Source organism: Bombina bombina, chromosome 4, assembly GCF_027579735.1.
Source record: "Bombina bombina isolate aBomBom1 chromosome 4, aBomBom1.pri, whole genome shotgun sequence".
NCBI lineage: Eukaryota > Metazoa > Chordata > Amphibia > Anura > Bombinatoridae > Bombina > Bombina bombina.
The window spans coordinates 881,288,756-881,311,375 of record NC_069502.1 but is presented as its reverse complement, the minus strand read 5'-3'; the positions used below and the strand labels follow the sequence as shown (position 1 = coordinate 881,311,375).

Below are 22,620 nucleotides of genomic sequence, written 5' to 3'. Positions count from 1 at the left end.
TAAGATTCAGCTAAGTGTACAGACGTGTCCAGCTGCAGCTGAGTGCCCCGGAGTTCCGAGGGGGGTAGCGTTGCCTATTAAGTGCCGCCGCACTAGGCCTGTAATGTCTGAGTTCTCGCCACAGCTTCACAAATACAGCATAATATGTTTTATAAAGAACACCACATCAATATGGGTCTATATTGCCTTCTATATTGAGGAGTTGGCTGTAGGATAACTCCCAAAATCGGCGGATTATGAGAGATTCCGCTGGAGCTCAAAAAAAGATGCGACCGTTCCCAGTCGCTGTTCAGACACGCCCCCCGGATTATCTATCTTTTAAAACAAAAAAAATTCTGGAGTAGACTCTCCCTTTAATAAAACCTCATGGGAATTGGAAAGCCCACAATTTGTAGTTACATTACATGAAAAGGGTACAAAATAAATAATGAAAGTACATTGCAAAGTTGTTTTAATATAGATAATTAAACCTTTATATCACAATCTCAATGATTGTCAGTAAATTGTCTCTAAGATCTGATTTCCCACATTTAGAACATTAAACTTCCTTCCCTCCTGTATGAATTTTCTGATGAGCAATAAGATTTGATTTCAGGGTAAAACATTTGCCACATTGAGAACATGAAAATGCTTTTTCTCCTGTATGACTTTTCATGTGAACAATAAGATTAAATTTCAGAGCAAAACATTTGCCACATTCAGAACATGAAAATGCTTTCTCGCCTGTATGAATTTTCTGATGAATAATAAGACTTGATTTTCGAGTAAAACATTTCCCACATTCAGAACATGAAAATACTTTCTCTTCTGTATGAATTTTCTGATGATTATTAAGAGTTGATTTCTGTGTAAACCATTTCCCACAGTCAGAACATGAAAATGCCTTTTCTCCTGTATGAATTTTCTGATGAGTAATAAGACTTGATTTCTGACTAAAACATTTCCCACAATCAGAACATGAAAATTCTCTCTCTCCTGTATGAACTTTCTGGTGCCTAATAAGATTTGATTTCTGAGTAAAACATTTTCCACATTGAGAGCATGAAAATATTTTTTCTCCTGTATGAATTTTCAGATGATCAATAAGAGTTGATTTATTGGTAAAACATTTTCCACATTCAGAGCATGAAAATGCTTTCTCTCCTGTATGAATTTTCTGATGAGTAATTAGATTTGATCTCTTAGTAAAAGATTTTCCACATTGAGAACATGAAAATGCTTTCTCTTCTTCTTTCATATGAGTAATATATTGTGATTTCCTAGTAAAAAAATTCCCACATTCAGAAGCATCAGCACTTTCACCATGACTAGGGTTATTGCAGTGTGTGAATCCACCTGTTGAAAAGAAATACAATTGGAGTAATGTTATTTACATTATTTTAAGAACATTTTAACTGTCTGCTACAAGGGGAGGGGACCAGATATGACTCCTACACCTTTCTCCAATCCAAATGCTAAGCCTTAAAGGCAAATTAGTGGACTATTTGTAAGAACTTTCCCATCATCACATATTAGTCAGTTACTGAAATAAAGATAATTTAACGTTGTTTTAGTTTTTTACTTATTTTTCTAGAATGTATTGAGGAGTTAAAATTGCGTTCACAGAAAATTGTAGACAATTATTTCAGTCCAAAAACTCTTTATAACTACTGCTTGTGTGCACAATGCATTCAGCTTTATTTATTTTTTTAAATGTTGCATTCATACCACATATTTTTTACTTCTAATGAAGATTTTCTACACATAATTCCATGCAAAAAAGTGAGGTATAATCTTTAAAATAACTATATAGTGAATATATCCAAATAATATTTCTGGAGTCTATGCCTTTAATGCTACAAAATATAATCTTTAAAATGCACTAAATCTAAATAATATAATTCCTTATAATACAGTATCCGATTTTAATCCAGACCATCTTTGTGAGGCGTAAGTAAATTAGTCAAGAGTAATTCCAGAAATCCTTATTTTCTACTCTAATTTTCTAGACTTTCATATGATTCAGGAAAACTCTGACCTAGAAAATGACATAGTGAAGTCAGATAGTAAAATGAGATTGGAGCAGGTCCATTTAGGAGGAAAGAAAGGAGAGGGGGCAGAACTAGAAGAAAGTGGTACAGAGACACCCAAATTTAAGTATGAATGTGCAGAGTCAACCATAAATTGTATGGTTATCTGATAAATTCACAAATCCTAATGTGTGGAAATTCGCCCCCCTAACCACTAGGTGGAGGCCAAAAATACCCCAACTAACCAGAGCTTTAAATCCTTCCCACTTCCCATGATTATCAGTCTTACATATAGCCAAGTAGATGAGAAAAACAGAGAAAGATAAAGTGGAGAAAAGAAGTGCAAAATAATTACTGCCACCACGTAAACAAAATTAATTTTCAGTTTAGAATAAATTTTGTTGTCTTTCATCAGATGGTAAGAGTCCATAAGTCATCATATGTAGGTATCTATCTATACTCAATCATTAAAGGCCACAATATCACCATGAGACAAACTGTGAAGGCAGGTAAGATACTGATCAGACACTATGGCCCACAGAAATTTCCTGCGAAAAGCAGCCTCAGAAGCGGCATGCGTATCAAAGGGACCAAACTTTGCAAAGAAGACCAAGTATTTGGGAATAAAAGAAACAAGCCACAGTGCTGAGTAGTAGTACACAAAGCAGCTGTAAATAAGGATTCCCTCTCTCCTTAATTAGCACACTGGTAGGGGTTAAATTACATAGTCTGCCGAGATCTGCAGGCTGGTAATAATATACAGCTGCGCTGCCCTCAAAAGAGCAGCTAAATGTGTGTAGTAACTGGCTAAAGGAATATTAGATGTATATATATATATTTAATTTTAAAACATCATCATAGATAAATTACTTAAAATGAGTATAATTTTATAGATTAAACAACGAAGTAAAAAAATAATAATAATAAAACAAGGTAATTTTTACAAGCTAATTTGCACAGACAATGACCAAAAACATTTCAGATCAAACAAACAGAGTTTCACATATAAACAATGACACATATATTGCAATAAATGATCCTCCAAAATATAAAAGTTAAAAGTCCATATTTATTTAAAAAGTCTTATTGCAAAAAGTCTTTTTGTTAAAGAGCAAAGCCGTTTGTTGGTTAGTAGTTTTAAACAAGCGTTTCAGTGGCACAAGCTGAAGGGCTGAAGAATTGCAAAAAAAACGGATGCCTTTAGTTGTTCGACCTCTAGAATCCCAAATTGTTTCTCTCCTCCTCGTCTCTGTGAATGTTCCAATTTAATCCGCTGTTTCACTTTGTAAAAAACCTTGCGAGTTCAGTGAACTCTTACAGCGTCCATGTATTAAGGCTACGGAAGCCCAAGTGTGACACAACACCAAGAATAATGAGCAACGCATTTCAGCTGCGTACAGCCTTTCTCAAGCTCGTTATTCAATGTTGTTTTTTGTTAATTATTTCAGGAGATATTTTTTTTTTCACTTGCCCCTTTATTGAAATCAGTGATTAACACTTGAACACTGCAACCATTCTCTGGTTTGACAGTGAATAAGACAGTGCTGGTGGGGGGGATGTTATATGTGTGATTGCGTGCATGCTCACGGAGGGATGACATGAGATCCTGAAAAGTGCCCAGCACTCTTGTTAACTGTGTGGATGCGATCACCATACAAAGGGGGAAAGATCGCTTTTTTATTAAAAAATACTACGGTACATTTTTTAATTTTTTTTTGTTGTGGCAATAAAGAAATACAGATATTCAATGTAATACAATTTGTAAGCTTGACATGTATCTCAATGGAAAAATGTTATGGATTAACATGCATAAAACAAGATACAGCAATCAGTAGGGGTTGTTCTAAAACGACCTAATAAAATAAACTATAGAAATGTTTCAATATATCGTTTTCTGTATGGAAGAACTGGACAAACCTTACAGCGCCTCATTTTGTAAGTTATTTTTTTAAACATTATATAGATCTATATATCCCCATAGCAGATACTAAAACAACTAGCTAATTATTGTCTCCAAATAATAGATGATGGCCTCTCATGGACCTCTATAGAGATACCTTTTGCTAAGGGAGAGTTTGGGGGAAATGAAAAAATATAAAGATAGGGTTTTGAGGGATGCATTTTCCTATGCTTACTAAGCAGAATCTTTGGGGGGGAGGTTAAAGTTACCTGAAAAACTTAAATTATGCTTACCTGATAAATTTATTTTCTTCAGATGGAAAGAGTTCACAGCTGCATTCATTACTTTTGGGAATTAAGAACCTGGCCACCAGGAGGAGGCAAAGACAGAAACATAGAAGCATAGATATTGACGGCAGATAAGAGCCATAGGCCCAGCAAGTCTGCCCGATATTACCTAACAAGATAAAATTATCTAGTTTGTAGGATAGCCTTATGCTTGTCCCATGCATTTTTAAGTCCCCCACAGTGTTTGTCGCAACCACCTCTTGAGGAAGTTTATTCCATAAATCAATCACTCTTTCTGTAAAGAAGTGCTTCCTCAAATTACTCCTGAATCTACTACCCTTTAGCTTGAGATCATAACCCCTTGTTCTTGAATTTTCCATTTTATGTAAAATACCCACATCCTCAGTTTTACTAAGCCCTTTACCGTACTTGAAAGTTGCTATCATATCACCTCTTCCCCTTCTTTCCTCTAAGCTATACATATTTAGGTCATTGAGCCTATCCTGGTAAGTTTTATTTTTTAGACCATGTACTATTTTGGTAGCCCTCCTTTGCACAGATTCAAGTTTGTTAATATCCTTCTGAAGATATGGCCTCCAGAACTGCACACAATACTCAAGATGAGGCCTAACTAATGATCTATAAAGTGGCATACGAACCTTACTATTTCTGCTGCAAATACCTCTACCAATACATCCAAGCATTCTGCTAGCCTCACTCGCTGTATTACTACATTGTTTACTAAGTTTTAAATCATCTGAAATAATAATTCCCATGTCCTGTTCCTCACCTGTAACAGTTAGTAAAGTGTCATTGAGTCTGTAATTAACATTTGGATTTTTCTTCCCTAAATGCATTATTTTACACTTTGCTGTGATAAACTTTAGATCCCAATCCTCCAATTGTTGTATATCACTTCTCATTTTGTCTACCCCCCCTGGAACATCCACTCTGTTACAAATGTTTGTATCATCTGCAGACATACTTTCCCCTGTAGCCCTTTGCTGATATCACAGTTAAATATGTTAAACAAAATAGGCCCCAGAACTGACCCCTGAGGAACACCACTAGTAACAGCCCCCTCTGCTGAATGAACTCCCTTTTATTAAGACACTTTGTTTCTGTCCTTAAGCCAGCATTCCACCCAGTTCACAATTTTTGAATCTAGACCAAGGAGATACAGTTTGTGAATTAGTTTTCTTTTGTGGGACGGTGTCAAATGCTTTGCTGAAATCTAGATATGCTACATCAACTGCTCCACCCTTGTCTAATAGTTTTGTTACATAATCAAAGAAGTCAATTAGATTAGTCTGACATGATCTCCCTGAAGTAAAACCATACCGATTTTGGTCTTCTAAATTGTTTGTCTTTATGCGAGGCATAATTCTTTCTTTTAAGAGGCTTTCCATTAATTTCCCTACTACTGAAGTTAAACTAACTGGCCTGTAGTTACCAAATTCTTCTCTACTGCCCTTTGTATGAAGCAATATTACATGTGCTATTCTCCAATCATCTGGGACAGCTCCTGTTAATAGTGACTGATTAAACAGATCAGTTAATGGGACAGTAAGCACTGATCGAAGTTCTTTTAAAACCCTTTGATGAATATTATTAGGACCCACTGCCTTTTTAACATTTATTTTTGATAATGCTAACAAAACCTCATCCTCTGTAAAAAGATTACTGTTAAGCTTGTTTCTATTTTTCATAGCATCCCTTAATGTAGACATTCTATCTTCACAATCTTTTGTGAAAATAGAACAGAAGTAATCATTGAGACAGTCTGCAATATGCTTATCTCCTTCTATTATTCTACCATCAACTGATTTCAATTTTACTATTCCTACCTTATTTTTTCTTCTTTCACTAATATATCTAAAGAATGTTTTGTCCCCATGTTTTACTAACTGTGCTATCTTCTCTTCTGCATGAGCTTTAACCTTCCTAATTAACTGCTAAGTCTTTTTTTTGTTGGAGTCTCCATATTTTCATATCATCATCTGCTTGTGTGTCTCTGTAATTTTTATAAACTATCTTTTTTGTCTTTACAGCATGTGCTATTTCTTTGGAAAACCAAATTGGTTTCTGCTTTCTTTTACTTTTACAGACATGTCTAATACAGCCCAGACACCCCAGCCAAAGGCTTAAATACTCCTCCCACTTCCCTCATCCCCCAGTCATTCTGAGGAACAAGGAACAGTAGAAGAAATACCAGGGTGAAAGGTGCCAGAAGAATAAAAAATAAGACGCCCCACAGAAAAAATATGGGTGGGGAGCTGTGGACTCTCTCCATCTGAAGAAAAGAAAATGATCAGGTAAGCATAATTTAAGTTTTTCTTCATAAATGGAAAGAGTCCACAGCTGCATTAATTACTTTTGGGAAAACAATACCCAAGCTATAGAGGACAATGAATGCAAAAACAGGAGGGCACAATAGGCGGCCCATTCTGAGGGCACCAGGCATGAAAAAACCCACAACCCAACCAAATTCCGCTTTGTCGGAGCTGGGCAAAAAACTAGAAGGAAAAGGCCTCAAGGACACTGACCCGCAGATAGTCCGAAAGCCTAACTAGAGACCGCAAAGCAGACTCACTGAGCCAACACTCCTCCAGGAGAATCGTCGCCCAGCACTCAGTCCCCACACAACCATTACTAGTACAGTACCAAAATCCCCAAAAGGGAGAGAACAAGGGTGAGCCAATGGGATACCCAAAAGGTACAGCAAGATCCAATAAAGGAAAAAAACCTTCAAAAGAAGGCCAAGTCCACAGAGACCCAAAAGGATCCTGAGAACAAGAGAAGACGACACCCAACCCACAAGGAGCAACCGGGCATCATCAAGGAGAAGAAACATCTCCCAAACATCGTGCAACAGCACCGGAAAGGACAGCTGAAGACAAAGTCCTCAATATGTTAGAACTTAGAGACTGAGCACACAGAAATAACAAGTAGCAAACTCAGAGAATAAACATCTGAGTCTAGTAACACGCTGCCATCCGTAGGAAGACACAGAGAAAACACTATCTGTCAGGAAGAAGCGGCCGCACAAAATAGCAGACTGCCCAACCTCCAAGACATAGATTGCCCAACTTCCAAGACAGAGGACACTCTCCCGGCAATCCAGGCCGCCAAGCCTACTCACAGAAAATCTAAAAAAGAAGGTCCACTGTCACCCCCAAGACCTGAGGAGAACAACAGATCTCAGATCCTACACCTAGCAGGACCAGCCCAAGCAACGGCAGATCTGAAAGCAAGGGAACTGAAAGGAACCCCAAGACCAGCCCCCAAAGGGTCTGAAGAATGGACACAGCCACTTCAACCTAAAGACAATCGAGCAGGCGTTAGACCTAAGGAGATCTAGCAAAGCCACCCGACTAAGTCTTAATGCGGAGCCAGCAGCTCCCCAGATGGACAGGAACAACACCAACGTGCTAGCACACATACCAGGTGCAAAAGTGACAGCTGAGCAACCGCAAACCTTCCGTTTGCTAGGCAGGAAAGCCCACCATCAGGTCACGTCAGTTGGCTGTCCCAAAGGAACTGTATCGTCTGGCACAAGACAAGCCCCAAGGAGTCCCGGCTCTCAGTAAATCTGGCCAAGTTGTAGAACAGAACAGCCAGAACAAGGGCTAAGCCCAAGTACCCCGGAAACTGGAACCCCTCGCCCAGTCTTAGGATCATAAGGTCCGGTAACATCCCACAGCGGGATCCACAAAGAGAAAATGCTGAGCAAAACCCTTGACAACCGGAAGATCAGGACAAGAAGCCCGGGCCCCACAAATGTTTAGATTAAACAATCTTACAGAAACATAAATCCCTCGTCTGATATAAAAAAACAGACCTCCCAGGGAAAAAAAAAATCCAGAATAACCCGGATAACAAGAGCAAGAAGCCCTTGCAAGTCCCGACCAAAAGGGAAGAGACTACCCCTTGCAAGAGCCCAACACTCCAAAGAGCCAAGGACACTAGAGCTAACAGGCGTCTAAGCGACCTTAAAATGACTGTGCTTGAAAGTGCGACTAATCCACCTTAAGGGACAAAGGGCGCTGCTCATTTTATCAACCTCGAAAGGAGGAAAGGCTGAGTAGACCTCACCGGAGATCGAACTAGCAACCCTCGGTTTGCTACAGTACAGAGTAGCCACAGAGCATTAGTAAGCTGCGCTAGCTGTCCAGCTAGTCACGAGCTCCCGATGCAAGGGGAACAGTGAGGATAAGTCACCGAAAGAGCAACATCCAGCCTCCACATCACCTCAGATTCGATATCAGAGGACAGTAAGACATGAGTTTGGATGCCACCTGGATGGCAATACCTGAACCATATGAGTGGAAAACCACTAGGACCTCTTCTATCCCAAGAAAGAGATGCAGAGCATTCCCAACACTGGGAAAGGACCCCTAACTGGAGCCCAAAAGGACCTCACTGTCTAATGTCCTGAAAAAGGAACAACCAACTCCCGAAGGGAATCCAAGTCCTTGTAAAACAAATAACAAGAACATAAATGATGTTAAGAGCACTCAGCACCCCAACCTGACCAGCAAGGTATAATAGGTGCCACGTGTCTGAATAAGCCACGAGACCGAAGATCTGAACCCAAGCAGGACCAGCCTGCAACCAGGGTCATAACTGCCAAGCTGGCTAAATCCGCCCTCAGAGAGGGAGGAAGAAAAACAGACAAACGTGTCCCGAACCACTTCCGTAGAAGTTAACAGCGAGTATCGACCCCAGAGATTTTAAGTTCCCGCAGGAAACATAGTATGAAAAAGAAAAGAAAATTCATCCTAACCAGATAAAATAAAATAACAGGCAACCCGAGGGTTAATGCCCAAGAAGAACAGAAAGATCCGCAGGACCAGCCTAACGGAAACTCCGTTCTTCCAACAAAACTGGGAAGAATCTCAATAAGAAGACTTAAAAGAGATTACTTCATCCCCCGATGTCTAACGAGGTGAGCCATTCAAAGGAGGAGACTAATGAGTCCCATAACCGAGAACCGTTTTTAAACAGCTTAAAAACGTGTCTGAGTAAAACACGAAGGCGAGCCAGCCTATAACAAAACGCACAACACTCAGGAACAGTTACACCCGCAGGGAACTGAACATGACCTCCAGTGGCCGAGAGACCTGGGGCAAACGGGCATGAGCACAATCGCAAATAAACATCTTGACTTTGTAGACGAGCAAGCGCCAAAAGTATGTAAAAGTGAAAACGTGCCACAACCTCCGGGGAACAATCCACATAACCTGGGTTAACTGCATGTGTAGTAGTAGAAAGGAGCAGTAGGGAACTCGCCTCCCAGAGGACAGGGCCCCCCGAGGCGGATGGCTCAGCGGTCCCTTGAATCCCCGAGCCCGAGGAACAAGGCGCTCTAGGACGGCATAAAGAACATAACTGACTGACCTGAGTCAATGGGGCCAATTCACATTAGTCACAGGACGAAGAATCTGAATCAGAAAGTTGAACAACATCAGCACCCTCCATAACTGAATAAAGGATACCAAAAAATGGACTATATTTAAAACAATTTACACGGCACCTGACACCCACAATGACTGGGGCACTTACCACCTCCTATGAACCAGACACCAGCGGACTAGAATTCTCCGTCGCCACACAGTCAGGAATGCGGAAATGGGAGACGAGAACGTAAACACACCCGGTCACAAGGTGAACCGTACAGTCCAAAAAAAGCCCGCCCAACCGTAAGGTCGCGTCACTTCAAAAGGCCGTTATGTTCCAAAAAGCCACGAGCCCAATTAGCACTACACATAAGCAGATTGAATCACATAACAAACATGATTAAAAAAAACCCTGTTCAATAATCCCCCTCAAGAGATATTAACCCTTGATTCCAAGATACTAAAGGAGTCCCACTGAGACCCTGTATTTTTCATGTGAGTTTACAGGAACAAATGAGTTACAGTACAATCATGAAGAAGTAAAATGAAACGATCTTACCGGAATCTACGCCGTGGAACAGGAACACGGCCCTTCAAGTGTGACGGATAGTAGCCTCGCCTCCACCATGGACTTGAGAGAAGGAAGCATGCAGCGAAGCGAAGTTCGACAATGCCGATTGCTTGTGGAGTTGTCAAAATGAGTTGGTATGGTTTCGCAGAAAGACTCTTCCTTCATCTCCGGACTCTAACTTTCATCCAAGCCCTCACTGAGAGACTGACAGGATTACTTTAAATGCCCATCCCATGTCGAAGAGTACTACCCTCCATAAGAGACGAAAACAAACTTCTGACACTTCTCTGCCAACCTCCTGGGACAAAAGGCAAAGAATGACTCGGGGATGAGGGAAGTGGGAGGAGTATTTAAGCCTTTGGCTGGGGTGTCTGTCAGGTTTCCCCTCTGCCCCTTTAAGGCTCTCCTAGAGTCTATATAAGGCTCCTCCTTATCCTGCACAAGTGCTAAGTATTTTGTAGTGATTGTGCCTATACTGAGGACGGCTTAAACTTAGCCCTTGCGCATATACAGATTAATTCATCTGAACCGGATTCAACTAAATATCCTGAACCAAAGTGAAACTTCACAAATTGTGTACTTTGTTGCAGCATAAGCTGTTGCTAACTCAAACCGCAACATCGTGTGGGATTTACTTCAGGTGACTCATGCCAAGCTAATACTCTACACTGACCCAGCTCTCACAGTCAGCTGGAACCTGCTCTGCTACGCTGTAGCTCTTACGCTGCTCACACAGATCAGCTGACGCATACAGAGACCGGTCAAAACCCCCAGCACCGCTGTACTTTCTGTTTGCTCTCATCGCATCCCGGGAAGCCGGACACAGATCATCTGACACACACGCTAGCCAGGCGGATCTACGGTCATAACCGCCAGCTCCGGAGTCCTTCTGCTGCTCTGGCCTGTTGACAGGTAAGCCTCCAGGACTGATCGCCGCTGCAAATATTAACTCATACAAATAGACTGACGGATAGAACTTTACTGATACAGGTACCACTGAAATTAATGCCCTACAGTGAAAATCCACATGTTGCCTCTGCACTAAAGCAGAAGTAAAACTTCTGATACTGGTTGTCTGATAACTGGTTGCTGACCGGATTCCATCTTATTCATTGTGCATAAGGAGGTTGATTTAGTGCACTACTTAAAATAACAAACAATAACATTCGTATTGTGAGCTCTCTGAGAAAAGAGTGTCAGGCATTCTGAATTAACCTCTTAATTACAATTCAGTACTGAACAGCATTCATTAATTAACACATTACTCTTAACACATAACTCTCTCTTATCTCTTTAACCACCCCACACTGATTTCAGATATAGACAGAGTTTTTCTTTGATATCACTCTTTCTTCTTTAACCATTTCATTCCCCTTGACTGCTTACAGTCCCCTCAGTCAATGAGCAAAATCTTGACCTAAAGAATACCTAAGGTCTGGTTTGGTGTGAGACTGAGCGGTGAAAGACTGCATGCTTACATTGTATCTGATTAAGGCTCATAAGTCACAGAGTTCATAACAAATCATAACAGTCTTTGCCTCCTCCTGGTGGCCAGGCTCTTATTTCCCAAAAGTAGACTATTTCCATTTATGAAGAAAAGTGCTATGTTAACTATGCCACCTATGTAGAATATAACCTGGAATATATTATGTTAAGCCAATATTTGGGTTTTGGTGAGTATTACTTTTGGGTGTTTGTTTAAGATATATAGCAGTAGAAAATCCCTAACTGCAACATCACTTACATTAGGGGTACATTTTGAGAAGAGATCCCATGGAGTGCCTTTGATAGGTAAGATATCTAATAAGCTATAGTGGATCTTGTTATATCCAACATGTGTGTATATATATATACCTCAAAAAATTGAATAATTAGACTACCAGATGGTGCTCTGTTAAACTATAGCTCAATAAATGTAAGTAATAGATAGCAGTTTCCCAGCACATATTGCACAAAATAGATTATTATGGCATATCTGTGGAAATTAGTAGTTAGAATACAAAAATGAGCAGTATGGGTAATAAAAACAGAATTTATGTTTACCTGATAAATTACTTTCTCCAACGGTGTGTCCGGTCCACGGCGTCATCCTTACTTGTGGGATATTCTCTTCCCCAACAGGAGATGGCAAAGTGCCCAGCAAAGCTGGTCACATGATCCCTCCTAGGCTCCGCCTACCCCAGTCATTCGACCGACGTTAAGGAGGAATATTTGCATAGGAGAAACCATATGGTACCGTGGTGACTGTAGTTAAAGAAAATAAATTATCAGACCTGATTAAAAAAACCAGGGCGGGCCGTGGACCGGACACACCGTTGGAGAAAGTAATTTATCAGGTAAACATAAATTCTGTTTTCTCCAACATAGGTGTGTCCGGTCCACGGCGTCATCCTTACTTGTGGGAACCAATACCAAAGCTTTAGGACACGGATGAAGGGAGGGAGCAAATCAGGTCACCTAAATGGAAGGCACCACGGCTTGCAAAACCTTTCTCCCAAAAATAGCCTCAGAAGAAGCAAAAGTATCAAACTTGTAAAATTTGGTAAAAGTGTGCAGTGAAGACCAAGTCGCTGCCCTACATATCTGATCAACAGAAGCCTCGTTCTTGAAGGCCCATGTGGAAGCCACAGCCCTAGTGGAATGAGCTGTGATTCTTTCGGGAGGCTGCCGTCCGGCAGTCTCGTAAGCCAATCTGATGATGCTTTTAATCCAAAAAGAGAGAGAGGTAGAAGTTGCTTTTTGACCTCTCCTTTTACCGGAATAAACAACAAACAAGGAAGATGTTTGTCTAAAATCCTTGTAGCATCTAAATAGAATTTTAGAGCGCGAACAACATCCAAATTGTGCAACAAACGTTCCTTCTTTGAAACTGGTTTCGGACACAGAGAAGGTACGATAATCTCCTGGTTAATGTTTTTGTTAGAAACAACTTTTGGAAGAAAACCAGGTTTAGTACGTAAAACCACCTTATCTGCATGGAACACCAGATAAGGAGGAGAACACTGCAGAGCAGATAATTCTGAAACTCTTCTAGCAGAAGAAATTGCAACCAAAAACAAAACTTTCCAAGATAATAACTTAATATCAACGGAATGTAAGGGTTCAAACGGAACCCCCTGAAGAACTGAAAGAACTAAATTGAGACTCCAAGGAGGAGTCAAAGGTTTGTAAACAGGCTTAATTCTAACCAGAGCCTGAACAAAGGCTTGAACATCTGGCACAGCGGCCAGCTTTTTGTGAAGTAACACAGACAAGGCAGAAATCTGTCCCTTCAGGGAACTTGCAGATAATCCTTTTTCCAATCCTTCTTGAAGGAAGGATAGAATCCTAGGAATCTTAACCTTGTCCCAAGGGAATCCTTTAGATTCACACCAACAGATATATTTTTTCCAAATTTTGTGGTAAATCTTTCTAGTTACAGGCTTTCTGGCCTGAACAAGAGTATTGATAACAGAATCTGAGAACCCTCGCTTCGATAAGATCAAGCGTTCAATCTCCAAGCAGTCAGCTGGAGTGAAACCAGATTCGGATGTTCGAACGGACCCTGAACAAGAAGGTCTCGTCTCAAAGGTAGCTTCCAAGGTGGAACCGATGACATATTCACCAGATCTGCATACCAAGTCCTGCGTGGCCACGCAGGAGCTATCAAGATCACCGACGCCCTCTCCTGATTGATCCTGGCTACCAGCCTGGGGATGAGAGGAAACGGCGGGAACACATAAGCTAGTTTGAAGGTCCAAGGTGCTACTAGTGCATCCACTAGAGCCGCCTTGGGATCCCTGGATCTGGACCCGTAGCAAGGAACTTTGAAGTTCTGACGAGAGGCCATCAGATCCATGTCTGGAATGCCCCACAGCTGAGTGACTTGGGCAAAGATTTCCGGATGGAGTTCCCACTCCCCCGGATGCAATGTCTGACGACTCAGAAAATCCGCTTCCCAATTTTCCACTCCTGGGATGTGGATAGCAGACAGGTGGCAGGAGTGAGACTCCGCCCATAGAATGATTTTGGTCACTTCTTCCATCGCCAGGGAACTCCTTGTTCCCCCCTGATGGTTGATGTACGCAACAGTTGTCATGTTGTCTGATTGAAACCGTATGAACTTGGCCCTCGCTAGCTGAGGCCAAGCCTTGAGAGCATTGAATATCGCTCTCAGTTCCAGAATATTTATCGGTAGAAGAGATTCTTCCCGAGACCAAAGACCCTGAGCTTTCAGGGATCCCCAGACCGCGCCCCAGCCCATCAGACTGGCGTCGGTCGTGACAATGACCCACTCTGGTCTGCGGAATGTCATCCCTCGTGACAGGTTGTCCAGGGACAGCCACCAACGGAGTGAGTCTCTGGTCCTCTGATTTACTTGTATCTTTGGAGACAAGTCTGTATAGTCCCCATTCCACTGACTGAGCATGCACAGTTGTAATGGTCTTAGATGAATGCGCGCAAAAGGAACTATGTCCATTGCCGCTACCATCAACCCGATCACTTCCATGCACTGAGCTATGGAAGGAAGAGGAACGGAATGAAGTATCCGACAAGAGTCTAGAAGTTTTGTTTTTCTGGCCTCTGTCAGAAAAATCCTCATTTCTAAGGAGTCTATTATTGTTCCCAAGAAGGGAACCCTTGTTGACGGAGATAGAGAACTCTTTTCCACGTTCACTTTCCATCCGTGAGATCTGAGAAAGGCCAGGACAATGTCCGTGTGAGCCTTTGCTTGAGGAAGGGACGACGCTTGAATCAGAATGTAGTCCAAGTAAGGTACTACAGCAATGCCCCTTGGTCTTAGCACAGCTAGAAGGGACCCTAGTACCTTTGTGAAAATCCTTGGAGCAGTGGCTAATCCGAAAGGAAGCGCCACGAACTGGTAATGTTTGTCCAGGAATGCGAACCTCAGGAACCGATGATGTTCCTTGTGGATAGGAATATGTAGATACGCATCCTTTAAATCCACCGTGGTCATGAATTGACCTTCCTGGATGGAAGGAAGAATAGTTCGAATGGTTTCCATCTTGAACGATGGAACCTTGAGAAACTTGTTTAAGATCTTGAGATCTAAGATTGGTCTGAACGTTCCCTCTTTTTTGGGAACTATAAACAGATTGGAGTAGAACCCCATCCCTTGTTCTCTTAATGGAACAGGATGAATCACTCCCATTTTTAACAGGTCTTCTACACAATGTAAGAATGCCTGTCTTTTTATGTGGTCTGAAGACAACTGAGACCTGTGGAACCTCCCCCTTGGGGGAAGTCCCTTGAATTCCAGAAGATAACCTTGGGAGACTATTTCTAGCGCCCAAGGATCCAGAACATCTCTTGCCCAAGCCTGAGCGAAGAGAGAGAGTCTGCCCCCCACCAGATCCGGTCCCGGATCGGGGGCCAACATTTCATGCTGTCTTGGTAGCAGTGGCAGGTTTCTTGGCCTGCTTTCCCTTGTTCCAGCCTTGCATTGGTCTCCAGGCTGGCTTGGCTTGAGAAGTATTACCCTCTTGCTTAGAGGACGTAGCACTTTGGGCTGGTCCGTTTCTACGAAAGGGACGAAAATTAGGTTTATTTTTTGCCTTGAAAGGCCGATCCTGAGGAAGGGCGTGGCCCTTACCCCCAGTGATATCAGAGATAATCTCTTTCAAGTCAGGGCCAAACAGCGTTTTCCCCTTGAAAGGAATGTTAAGTAGCTTGTTCTTGGAAGACGCATCAGCCGACCAAGATTTCAACCAAAGCGCTCTGCGCGCCACAATAGCAAACCCAGAATTCTTAGCCGCTAACCTAGCCAATTGCAAAGTGGCGTCTAGGGTGAAAGAATTAGCCAATTTGAGAGCATTGATTCTGTCCATAATCTCCTCAAAAGGAGGAGAATCACTATCGACCACCTTTATCAGCTCATCGAACCAGAAACATGCGGCTGTAGCGACAGGGACAATGCATGAAATTGGTTGTAGAAGGTAACCCTGCTAAACAAACATCCTTTTAAGCAAACCTTCTAATTTTTTATCCATAGGATCTTTGAAAGCACAACTATCCTCTATGGGTATAGTGGTGCGTTTGTTTAAAGTGGAAACCGCTCCCTCGACCTTGGGGACTGTCTGCCATAAGTCCTTTCTGGGGTCGACCATAGGAAACAATTTTTTAAATATGGGGGGAGGGACGAAAGGAATACCGGGCCTTTCCCATTCTTTATTAACAATGTCCGCCACCCGCTTGGGTATAGGAAAAGCTTCTGGGAGCCCCGGCACCTCTAGGAACTTGTCCATTTTACATAGTTTCTCTGGGATGACCAACTTGTCACAATCATCCAGAGTGGATAATACCTCCTTAAGCAGAATGCGGAGATGTTCCAACTTAAATTTAAATGCAATCACATCAGGTTCAGCTTGTTGAGAAATGTTCCCTGAATCAGTAATTTCTCCCTCAGACAAAACCTCCCTGGCCCCATCAGACTGGGTTAGGGGCCCTTCAGAAATATCATTATCAGCGTCGTCATGCTCTTCAGTATCTAAAACAGAGCAGTCGCGCTTACGCTGATAAGTGTTCATTTTGGCTAAAATGTTTTTGACAGAATTATCCATTACAGCCGTTAATTGTTGCATAGTAAGGAGTATTGGCGCGCTAGATGTACTAGGGGCCTCCTGAGTGGGCAAGACTCGTGTAGACGAAGGAGGGAATGATGCAGTACCATGCTTACTCCCCTCACTTGAGGAATCATCTTGGGCATCATTGTCATTGTCACATAAATCACATTTATTTAAATGAATAGGAATTCTGGCTTCCCCACATTCAGAACACAGTCTATCTGGTAGTTCAGACATGTTAAACAGGCATAAACTTGATAACAAAGTACAAAAAACGTTTTAAAATAAAACCGTTACTGTCACTTTAAATTTTAAACTGAACACACTTTATTACTGCAATTGCGAAAAAACATGAAGGAATTGTTCAAAATTCACCAAATTTTCACCACAGTGTCTTAAAGCCTTAAAAGTATTGCCTAAAAAACTCTAAGCCATCTCCGTGGAGATGTTGCCTGTACAACGGCAAAGAGAATGACTGGGGTAGGCGGAGCCTAGGAGGGATCATGTGACCAGCTTTGCTGGGCTCTTTGCCATTTCCTGTTGGGGAAGAGAATATCCCACAAGTAAGGATGACGCCGTGGACCGGACACACCTATGTTGGAGAAATATAATATGTACTAGTATATATAGACCATCTGGCATGTAAGCTACCTTAAACTTAGGATAGACAGGATACAGGTCAGAGTGGTGGTATATCTCAAATGTCTAAATCCTAGATGAGCCTAACTATGAGGTTAGTAATCTATTAAATACTTGGCTTCTAACAAGGAGATTTTAATACACTTTGTAGTAGACAATCTTCTCTTTCTGAGAAGTATCAGGCTTTTAATTATTACACATCAGTTATATACATAACCACAGACTATATTAAGATAAACATAACATATTAGGGTAAAATACTTCTATATAAAGCCCCAAAACTATTGGAAGGTAATTTCCAATTTAAAGGGACAGTCTACACCAAAATGTTTATTGTTTTAAAAGATAGATAATCCCTTTATTACCCATTCCCTAGTTTTGCATAACCAACACAGTTATAATAATATACGTTTAACCTCTGTGATTATCTTGTATCTAAGCCTCTGCAAACTGCCCCTTTATTTCAGTTCTTTTGACAGACTTGCAGTTTAGCCAATCAGTGCCTGCTCCCAGATAACTTCACGTGCACGAGCACAGTGTTATCTATATGAAATACGGGAACTAACACCCTCTAGTGGTGAAAAACTGTTAAAATGCATTCTGAAAAGAGGTGGCCTTCTAAGAAATTAGCATATGAACCTCCTAGGTTAAGCTTTCAACTAAGAATACCAAGAGAACAAAGCAAAATTGGTGATAAAAGTAAATTGGAAAATTTTTAAAAATTCCATGCTCTATCTGAATCATGAATGTTTATTTTGGTCTAGACTGTCCCTTTAACAATAGCCTGAACATCATGCTTGTACATGACGTTATAAAACATATAACATTAAAGAAACCTTAGAAACATCCTGCAGGGATAAATACAACGAAAGCTACTAACTGTAGTCAATTACAGATTTTCAGTTTGAACTAGCCAAACCTCATGTATTGTAGGAGTACAATAGTCTAATCATGGAGGTACCGGGAGGTGGCAGGAGCATATAGGGCCTTATCGGATGCCAAGTTTGTACTGTGTCTCTGGAGCATCTGGTAATTGCTGGGCATGCTTAACATGGTAATGTCGCCATGTAACTTCAGTTAAAGCATCTTGCTTCATCAGGTATTTGCCAACATCAGGTAAGAGAGTTACCAGGGCCTGAGCCAAATACACTCACAGTCCAAGTAGCAAGCTGTAGCAGCTCTCCACGTAGGTCGACTGGCACCATCTCTGCCAGTTTCAGGCTCTATAGTTTGCACATTCAGGATCACAGAGATTCTATCGTCATCTTCCCAGTTAGTTTCCCCATCTGCTGTTAGCGGACTCATGTAATGCTCAGCTTGATATCTCAACCAGGGTTCGGCCGCATCCGCCAGGGAGGAAGGTAGTGAGAGCCGTCGATTAGGGGACTCTAATGGTATAGCTGTTAGCTTGACTGGAGAGTTTGACTGTGGTGTAGCAGTAATCTGGCTCTGGATAGGCTTCTCATCTTTTGCCAACAGCTGCAAAGCGGTTTCCCCAGGACGAACAACCTGTAGTAAAGAATCCACTCTCTGCTGCAACAAATTTTCAAAATCCACAAATAAAGTGAGAAAAGTTGTAGAGATATCCTCCATGCTGAATATTCAGAAGAGATGCGTATAGGTAGCCATGTCAGTAGCGACATGGTTCTTTACTCAAATCTGGAAAAGTTCCTCTGTCTCATGCTACATGAGTTATAGGGAGCTCCCACGTGGCTTTTTCTAAAGCTTTTATGTAGCCAAATACTCAGCAAAAGCTCAGAACCGCTCCAGGGTTTCATTAGATACTAGTTTCCAGTAGGTTCCCATTGAATATGCTTTTCATCCAAGTCAGCGAAGTGGTCCTCCAGACGGGCAGAAGTCTTCATCCAGACGGCATCTTTGATCTTCATCCATCCGGCGCGGAGCGGGTCCATCTTCAAGACATCCGACGCGGAGCATCCTTTTCAATCAACGGCTAACACAGAATGAAGGTACCTTTAAGTGACGTCATCCAAGATGGCGTCCCTTCAATTCCGATTGGCTGATAGAATTCTATCAGCCAATCGTAATTAAGGTAGAAAAAATCCTATTGGCTGATGTAATCAGCCAATAGGATTAAAGTTCAATCCTATTGGCTGATCCAATCAGCCAAAAGGATTGAGCTCACATTCTATTGGCTGATTGGATCAGCCAATAGGACTGATTTTTCCTACCTTAATTCCGATTGGCTGATAGAATTCTATCAGCCAATCGGAATTGAAGGGACGCCATCTTGGATGACATCACTTAAAGGTACCTTCATTCTGTGTTAGCCGTCGATTGAAGAGGATGCTCTGCGTCGGATGTCTTGAAGATGGACCCGCTCCGTGCCGGATGGATGAAGATAGAAGATGCCTGTGGATGAAGACTTCTGCCCGTCTGGAGGACCACTTCGCCCGGATTGGGTGAAGACTTCTCCCGGCTTCGTTGAGGACTTTGGCCCGGTTGGGTGAAGACTTCTCCCGGTAAGGTGATCTTCAAGGGGTTAGTGTTAGGTTTTTTTAAGGGGGTATTGGGTGGGTTTTAGAGTAGGGTTGGTTGTGTGGGTGGTGGGTTTTAATGTTGAGGGGGGATTTGTAATTTTTTTTACAGGTAAGAGAGCTGATAACTTTGGTGTAATGCCCCACAAAAGGCCCTTTTAAGGGCTATTTGTAATTTAGTGTAGGGTAGGGCTTTTTTATTTTGGGGAGCTTTTTTATTTTGTTAGGGGGATTAGATTAGGTGTAATTAGTTTAAAAATCTTGTAATTTGTTTATTATTTTCTGTAATTTACTGTTATTTTTTTTTGTACTTTAGATAATTTAATTTAATTGTATTTAATTGTATTTAATTTAGGGAAATAATTTAATTGTAGTGTAGTGTTAGGTGTAATTGTAACTTAGGTTAGGTTTTATTTTACAGGTACTTTTGTATTTATTTTAACTAGGTCGTTATTAAATAGTTAATAACTATTTAATAACTATTGTACCTAGTTAAAATAAATACAAACTTGCCTGTAAAATAAAAATAAACCCTAAGCTAGATACAATGTAACTATTAGTTATATTGTAGTTAGCTTAGGGTCTATTTTATAGGTAAGTATTTAGTTTTGAATAGCAATCATTTAGTTAATTATAGTAATTTTATTTATATTTATTTAAATTATATTTAAGTTAGGGGGTGTTAGGGTTAGACTTAGGTTTAGGGGTTAATAACTTTAATATAGTGGCGGTGACGTTGGGGGCCGCAGATTATGGGTTAATAAATGTAGGTAGGTGGCGTCAATGTTAGGGACGGCAGATTAGGGGTTAATAATATTTAACTAATGTTTGCGATGTGGGAGTGCGGCGGTTTAGGGGTTAATATATTAATTATAGTGGGGGCGATGTCCTGTTCGGCAGATTAGGGGTTAAATATGTTATTTTAGTGTTTGCGAGGGCCTCGGTTTAGGGGTTAATAGGTAGTTTATGGGTGTTAGTGTACTTTTTAGCACTTTAGTTAAGAGTTTTATGCTACGGCGTTGTAGTGTAAAACTCTTAACTACTGACTTTAAAATGCGGTACCAGTCTTGACAGGAGAGGGTCTACCGCTCATGATCCAACTCCTGAAATTGTATACTCCAGTTTTAAAGGAAAAACTACATTCTATCCGGTAGGGTCCCAGGGTGACCAAATCCCTCTATTTACCAAACTGGTATTAAACTATTTAGAAACTGCATTTAAAGATGATAACAGAATTCTAAATAAATTCAATGACAATCTGAGTATACTAGAAAGGAAAGCCCTTAAAAAATTAAGTAAAAATAAAGATATTGTGATCCGCTCTGCTGATAAGGGCGGAGGGATAGTGATCCAGAATAGAGATCACTATCTAGAAGAGTCACATAAACTTCTTAATGACACAAAAACTTATATAATTTTGAAATTAGACCCTACAGTAAAGATTTGGAAAAACTGTTGATGGAAGCCAAAAACGCAGGGATACTTAACATTAATGAATACAGGTTTGTATCTAATGCTCACCCTAATATTCCTTTATTTTATCACTTGCCGAAAGTGCAAAAAGATCTTGCCAACCCACCGGGGAGACCAATAGTCTCCGGCATTGGCTCTCTTTGCGACAATCTATCCAAGTATGTGGACTTCTTTTACAATCAATAGTCAAGCAGACACAAGCTTTTTTAAAAGACACAAAAGAAGTCATCCAAATTTTTGAGGGAACAGTATGGGAGACCAACATGTGGTGGATTACCTGTGATGTCTCTGCACTATACACCTGCATACCACACGATGCAGGTGTGGGTGCCGTAGAAGCAGAACTAATTAAGCATGATTTTTCGGACATTCAGGCCCAATTTTTGATTGACTGTATTATGTTCATACTTACTCATAACTATTTCATGTTTGAAGGGGAGTTTTACTTACAAACCCAGGGGACAGCTATGGGGACAACATTTGCACCCTCATACGTGAATCTTTTTATGAACTATTTTGAAAATCTTTATATATGGAATGGTAGTAAGTATGGACATAATATAGTCAAATATCACCGCTATATAGATGATATTATCATCTTGTGGAGGGGTACTGAATCTGAAATTGTGGAGTTCTATGGTTATCTTAATCAAAATAATCTTAATTTAAAATTTACAGGTAAACGTTCTAAGACCTCCATTGAATTTTTGGACTTAAATAGCTTTATAGATTACAAAAGCGCTCACAAAAAGAGTTGGATTCAAAATATCCCGTATAGTCAATTTGTTAGGATGAGGAGAAACTGCACCCATATTGACAATTTTAATAAAGAAGCAAAATACCTAGAAAGTAAATTTTTGAGGAAGGGTTATGATCCAAAATTAATAGAAGATTCCAAAATAAGGGCTCTGGAAAGGAATAGGGAAGAACTGATAACTAGGAAGCCATTAGTAGTCAAAAAATCTAATTCAGTAGATGAAGCTCCTATTAGATTCATTTCGACATATAATGAAGGTTCAAATAAAATAAAAAATATTTTAAAAAAACATTGGTCCATTCTTAAAGCGGACCCTATACTGGGTAATCAGATAGGGGAACAGCCCACTGTCACCTTTAAGAACGGTAAAAATCTTAAAAATATCTTGGCCCCAAGTAGATTAAAGAGCAAAGATGAATATAAAGAGACTATTTCAAAAACACAGAATTGGTTAACAGGTATGAAGAGTACCTCCAAATGTGGAAAATTAAATTGTTTGATGTGTAAACACATAAATAAAGCAA

At 40.8% G+C, this 22,620-nt stretch overlaps 1 protein-coding gene across 1 annotated transcript in view; it reads right to left on the bottom strand.

Annotated features, from left to right (window-relative positions):
• Nucleotides 1–434: 434 nt before the first annotated feature.
• LOC128657425 (oocyte zinc finger protein XlCOF6.1-like) overlaps nt 435–22,620 on the bottom strand; it is a 95,631-nt gene continuing 73,445 nt past the window's right edge. Inside the window, exon 7 of the mRNA XM_053711777.1 lies at nt 435–1,335. Within this exon, the coding sequence (XP_053567752.1) occupies nt 539–1,335 (797 nt within the window). The 3' untranslated portion in view covers nt 435–538. The remainder of the gene's footprint in view (nt 1,336–22,620) is intronic.